The sequence below is a fragment of the Danio rerio genome, chromosome 10 (assembly GCF_049306965.1).
Source record: "Danio rerio strain Tuebingen ecotype United States chromosome 10, GRCz12tu, whole genome shotgun sequence".
In the NCBI taxonomy this organism is placed as follows: domain Eukaryota; kingdom Metazoa; phylum Chordata; class Actinopteri; order Cypriniformes; family Danionidae; genus Danio; species Danio rerio.
In genome coordinates this window covers 682,501-689,125 of record NC_133185.1, presented here as the reverse complement: position 1 = coordinate 689,125, position 6,625 = coordinate 682,501, and the positions used below count along the sequence as shown (strand labels likewise).

Here is a 6,625-nt window from a genome sequence, read left to right as displayed (position 1 = left end):
TTACTGTTAGTAACTGACTACACTTCATAAGTAATCCGTTCAAGCCTAAAACCCAATATTCATTTCAGTTAATAAAATGAAAACAAAAACAGTTATTCAATTTATTTATATTACAATCTCCAGCTCTGCAGAAAAAAGATGTCAATAATGTGAAAAACACAAACCTCATTACATATATTTCCTCAGTCAGTTCATGCATTCTCTTGAAATGAAGTTACACAAACACAGACATTAAAATGTATTTTATTGAGCTCAATCATACAGGTGTCGAGCATATTCTCTGCAGCTTACACAAAATTAAATACACTAAACTCTGTGCATTTAAAGTGCATAATACTAAATACAACTTCAATATTCGGCTCAAATATCAGAGCAGATGGTGATTAGCCCTCACAGATACATAGCACTGCAGATCCATAAACACATGTGTCCTATATATCATACTGCTCACAGGACTGGCTTTATTTCAATCAAAAACACATGATTTAATATCACTAAATCATCAAACATCAAATGCACCAACTGTATGGGTTCAATCTTGAAGGTAGCATTATATATATGTATATATGGATTCCCTAGTTATCATCAGAAAGTACAGCATGCTGAAGAGTTTTCAGTCCTCAAAAAGACAGTGCACTTGGCAGACACTTTCATCTACATCTTTACACTGCATTGAACATATATGCACTGGAGAAATCCCCTGAGACGTGGTGTTTTGTCAACGTGTTTGTCATTCGCAGATCTGCTGTTTGTCCCTCAGCTACGGAGGCAGGGCGGAGCCGCGTGGGATGATGTCAGCAAAGGGGGTGGTGTCAGTCTGTTGTAGTCAACCTCAATCCCAGGAATTGATGAACGTTTGAAGTGAGGAACTCTAGAATAAATGGAGACGGTGGTGATGAAACTGATGATACTGTAATGATTACTGTGGTTTACTTTAGTTTTAGCTACAGTAACTGTGGTATATTGTATTTTAATATAGTACACACAAACACATTTCTATGATTGTAGAAAAGTAAAAGAATCGGATAATTTGCTTCTATTACTACATTTGTCGTGTTACCATAGCAACTATAGAATCACCACAACAGATCAATTACAAGTTATTGTGTTACCATAGCAACTATAAAATCACCTGAACGGATCAATTTATATAGTGGTTGTGTTACCATAGCACCTGCAGAAACACCACAAGAGATTAATTATTAAAGTGGTTGTGTCACCATAGCAACTAAAGAATCACCACAACAGATAAATCACTATAGCTGTTGAGTTACCATAGCAACTGAAGAATCACCACAACAGATCAATTACTATATGTGTTGTGTTACCATAGCAACTGAAGAATCACCACAACAGATCGATTACTATAATTGTTGTGTTACCATAGCAACTAGAATCACCACAACAGATCAATTACTATATGTGTTGTGTTACCATAGCAACTAGAATCACCACAACAGATCAATAATTATAGTTGTGTTGCCATAGCAACTGTAGAATCACCTCAACAGATCAAAAACTGTAGTATTGTGTACCACAACAGTATTACTTTACTACAGTAGGGGTCAACACCGCTGTAGCCTTTACAGTATTAAATCAGGTTATATTGGCTGTATTGTATGTGAGTGTGAGTCCCACTGACTGACCCCTCCACATCTCTGTGCTCGTCCTGTCCGCCTCCGCTGGCCTCACACTGGTCCTGGAACAGCTCCAGCTCCTCCTCCTGCTCCTGCTCTTGCTCCTCGATGGAGGTCTGGGATCGGGGGAACCACTGCTGCACCTCCTCCTCGCTCTCTTCCGACGGCTCCACCACGATGGATGGCAGACGCTCCTTCAGCCGAGCCACACTGTTGCGCACCTCTGCTGGATCCTGATCCTGATCCTGCTGCTCCTCCTCTGGGTCAGGGAAAATCTGCACAACACACACATACTTTATGGAGAAACAGAGATATCTGCACAACACACACACACTATGGAGAAACGAGGACAGGGTTAAAGGGTTAGTTCACCCAAAAATATCAATTCTGTTGTCATTTACTCTTCCTTGTTTCAATCCATTATGAGTTTCTTTCTTCTGTTGAACACAAAAGAAGATAGTTTGAAGAATGCTGAAAACCTGTAACCACTGACTTCAATAGTATTTGTTTTTCCTACTGTGGAAGTCAATGGTTACTGGTTTTTAGCATTCTTCAAACTATCTTCTTTTGCGTTCAACAGAAGAAAAAAATCATGAGGGTTTGGAAACACGTGAGGGAGAGTAAATAGTGAGTAAATATTTATGGTTGGGTGAACTGTCCCTTTAAACTCACGCTTTAATCTGCTGTTTAATTTCAGGCGTACAGAGAAATAGCGCCCTCTTCTGCCCATACAGGAACATTAACAGCACGTGTGATCAACAGAAAACAACCTGCCCAGGTAAAAGAAAACCCTAATGCTAAATCCTAATGCAGAGCAGAAACACCACACACACACACACACACACACACACACACACTGAACTGTTTTTGTAATTCACAAGTGTTTTCTGTTTGTTGTGAACTGCATTATGGGATGTTGATCTCTGCTCTGTCCACTTCTGATGTTGTAAATTTAACTCTACAGTTTAACAAAGTGACTTTTACTGACATTTTAGTGGTTTAAATAATATAAGGTTTTAATATCTAGAGGAATAAGAGTGTGAAATAGCAGAACATGTGCTGCAGTTTATTACAAAGCTACTGTAGCGTAATATACAACACCAACACACACTACATTACTGCACTGTACACACTTTTACACACGTTTCAAGGTTAAAACCTGCTGGAAGAAAGATCAAGATCCCATAATGACATTCAAAAGCAGAAATAAATGAGGAAAAAAAAAAAAAACCTAAAGCTTTATGAGCTAATACTAAGATTAAAATGATAATAATAGTTACACTGAAAAAAATGTTGTCTGCAAAATTGTTGCAAACAATTTATTTGTGTTGAATTTAAACAAACACATTAAATTTAGTGATGTTCAACTTAATTGATTTGTTTAAAGTCAACATAAACCAATTGTTTACAACCCCTTAACTTAAAAAAATTAAGTAAATTCAAGGAATCCTCTTTGAATTATTTTCATCATGTTAGGTCATGATAATCTGTATCATGACAAACTAAAATGTACGTTTGGTTTTTAAAACCTGCAGATTTAATCTGATCCATGAAGGCACCACTACAGTTCCTGACACTCTGTACCCTAACAGTGTCAAGTGTGTTCCTTCAAGAACTATTAAATGGCGTTTATTCAAAATGCAGCAATTTATTTTCAGTAAATATAAAACATCAAATACATTTATTAAACATTGTTTTTTTCACAGTTTATTTTTGTGTTTAGTTTTTCCATTTACAATAAAGAATAAAAATACTTTAACATCAATCAAAAGATCTATTTTTTTATTATAGAATATCACTTTGCCTTTCCAGTCATATTTATTTTCATAGATAATGTAATAAAGAAGGAGCTGTCCAGCATGTACCGTTTATATCAGAACAATTGTGTTCCTTCATTTCAATTGTACCATAAAGGGCACTCTCAGAAATACAGGTATGTGAGCTTTCACTGGGGTGCTTCCCTTTCAAAAGCTACACATATGTACTTAAAGGGTCCGTATTAGTACCCCAAAAGCATATATTAGCACCTACATATTTTAAGAGGAACTTTTTTACTAATATATGCACCCTTGAGGTATTAATATGGACCTTTTAGGAACAAATTTGTACCTTTTGAAAAGGCAGTGACAGCTCCTGTACCTTTGTTTCTGAGAGTACAGGACAGTATCATGACTTTTCTATAAGGTACAACTTTTACAAAGGTACAAAGGAACACTATTTGTACCACTGTGTACCTTTTTTCTCAGAGTGAGGTGATATATTTATTGTAAATAATAAAAACGGTTTTGTTTTATGCTCAGAAATGACTTAGAAGTGAGCAGCAGACGAGGGACTTGATTTTGAAGATTATTATTATAATTATCGTGTCTCAAGAAGACACAAAACCTCAACCCCAAACTGTGCAGTCTGGGATAACGTCAGCCTTATTAGTTCTTCATGCAACAACAGTGAATCATAAAGAAACAGAAGGAATCAGTTATAATAACTCCAATAACAACTGGACTCAGTCATGTGACGGTCTCTGTGATGATGAAGATGATGATGAGTACCTGATAAGACACAAGTTCTCCTCTCCTCTGCAGTCCAAGCTGATCCATGCTGGAGTCCTGGGGGCCTGTGGACATCACACTGCACACACACACACACACACGCACACACACACACACACACTGTGAGGATGCATGCATGGCTGCAGAAACGTGACTCTTAAGCACGCATGTGACTCTGTTCTGCATTAAACACACAGTATGAGTGCACTTACAGACCCTGTGCTGCTGTAACTGACCAATGTGCAGCAAAAATACATTTAAATGCTTCTTAAATCAAGAAGCATTTACTAGACTAGCAGAAGATATAGTGTTGTTTTCAGAGTTTTTACAAGCAGAATAATCTGCCAATGGGGCGAGTAACACAATATGATTTTCACTTTGTCCTAACATTATTTTGCTTCCCCCACTGGCACATTAATTTGCTTATTTTGCTTCTCACTCTGGGCTGCTCTTTATGCTAATGAGATGGGGAGATGGGCACTAGTGGGCGGGGCTTTCCCCTTCTGATGACACGTACAAAGGGAAAATCACAATCAGAGTTTCTGCATCAAGTCTGATTATAAACAATACAGCTGATTCATGTTGACCATTAGAGGCTGCTGGAGATACTCACACACTGCTGACACACACACACACACACACACAACTGGGTTTAAACCCTGCATAAAAGTCTGCATAATAGACAGCCACACACGTGCATAGGCACACTCCTCCTCATGTGCATGTTTTAAAGCTTCACAGGTGTGTGTGTGTGTGTGTGTGTGTGCCAGAGCTTTAATCACAGTAAGATCTTAATGAGGTAACAGCTCTTCATGCGTCACGGTGAGTCTGAATGACCCAGCAGATCAGATCAGAGAGTTTCTGAACACACAGCCCTGAGCGATGGTGCAGTCACTTGAGCTCACTTTTCTCAAGTAACCTGTGAAGTCAAGTTCAATAAATGAGTCTGAATTGAACAGATCATTAAACAAGTCACTGATTCAAATGTGTTTAGAGCGAATCTTCACTAAACAACTCACTGATTCAAATGATCCACTTAGAGTGAGTATCCAGTAAACAACTCAAAGATTCAAATGATTCATTTAGAGTATCCAGTAAACAATTACCTGATTCGAATGATTCATTTAGGCTAAATATCCAGTAAACAAGTCACTGATTCATAATCCATTTAGAGTGAGTATCCAGTAACCCACTCTTTAAATCAAGTGATCTGTTTACAGCGAGTGTCCGGTTATCAACTTACTGATTTGAATGATCTGTTCATTCAGATTGAGTCTCAGCTAAACAACTCACTGATTCAAATTATCCCTTCAGAGTGAGTCTCTACTAAAATACTCAGATTCAAGCAAACTGTTTGGAGTGAATCTTCCCTAAACAATTCACTGATTCAAAGAACCATTAAGACTGAGTCTCCAGTAAAATACTCAGATTCAAGTGATCCATTTAGAGTGAATCTGGGCTAAACAACTCACTGATTCAAATGATCTGTTTAGAGTGAGTCTCCAGTAAACAACTCACTGATTCAAATCATTTGTTCAGAGCGAGTCTCCTTTAAAATATTCAAATTATTTCAAATGTATGTGTCGTTCTGTGCAGTCTCCATTAAACAACTCACTGATTCAAATGATACATTTACAGTGAGTTTTCAGTTGCCAATTCACTGATTCGAAACATCTGTTTATTCAGAGGGAGTCTCCACTAAACAACTCACTGATTCAAACAATCCATTCAGAGTGAGTCTTCACTAAAATACTCAGATTCAAGTGATCCACTTAGAGTAAATCTCCACTAAACAACACACTGATTCAAATCATCTGTTTACAGTGAGTCTCCAGTTAGTGACTGACTGATTCAAAGGATCCATTTAGAGTGAGTCTCTAGCAAACAACTCACTGATTTAAATGAGTCTCCACTAAATTACTCAGATTCAAGGGATCTATTTAGACTAGAGTGAGACTCCACTAAACAACTCACTGATTCAAACGATCCATTGAGATAGATTCTCCACTAAAATACTCAGATTCAAGTGATCCACTTAGAGTAAATCTCCACTAAACAACTCACTGATTCAAATCATCTGTTTACAGTGAGTCTCCAGTTAGTGACTGACTGATTCAAAGGATCCATTTAGAGTGAGTCTCTAGCAAACAACTCACTGATTTAAATGAGTCTCCACTAAATTACTCAGATTCAAGGGATCTATTTAGACTAGAGTGAGACTCCACTAAACAACTCACTGATTCAAACGATCCATTGAGATAGATTCTCCACTAAAATACTCAGATTCAAGTGATCCACTTAGAGTAAATCTCCACTAAACAACACACTGATTCAAATCATCTGTTTACAGTGAGTCAGTTAGTGACTGACTGATTCAAACGATTCTTTTAGAGTGAGTCTCTTGTAACTGATTCACTCCGAACTGATCTGAATGAGGTG

The 6,625-nt window shown here is 37.6% G+C and overlaps 1 protein-coding gene across 2 annotated transcripts in view; it reads right to left on the bottom strand.

Moving 5' to 3' along the window:
* Positions 1-227: 227 nt before the first annotated feature.
* si:ch1073-303d10.1 overlaps positions 228-6,625 on the bottom strand; it is a 7,576-nt gene continuing 1,178 nt past the window's right edge. The window contains exons 2-4 of one of the 2 annotated variants that reach the window (XR_012385925.1): positions 4,187-4,265; positions 1,187-1,912; positions 228-1,132 (exon numbers count right to left, since the gene is read on the bottom strand). Coding sequence is in view for 1 of the 2 variants with exons in the window: in NM_001386721.1 (NP_001373650.1) it covers positions 757-871; positions 1,647-1,912; positions 4,187-4,261 (456 nt within the window). In the remaining variant the exon portion in view is untranslated. The remainder of the gene's footprint in view (positions 1,133-1,186; positions 1,913-4,186; positions 4,266-6,625) is intronic. The other variant, NM_001386721.1, reaches the window with a different exon arrangement.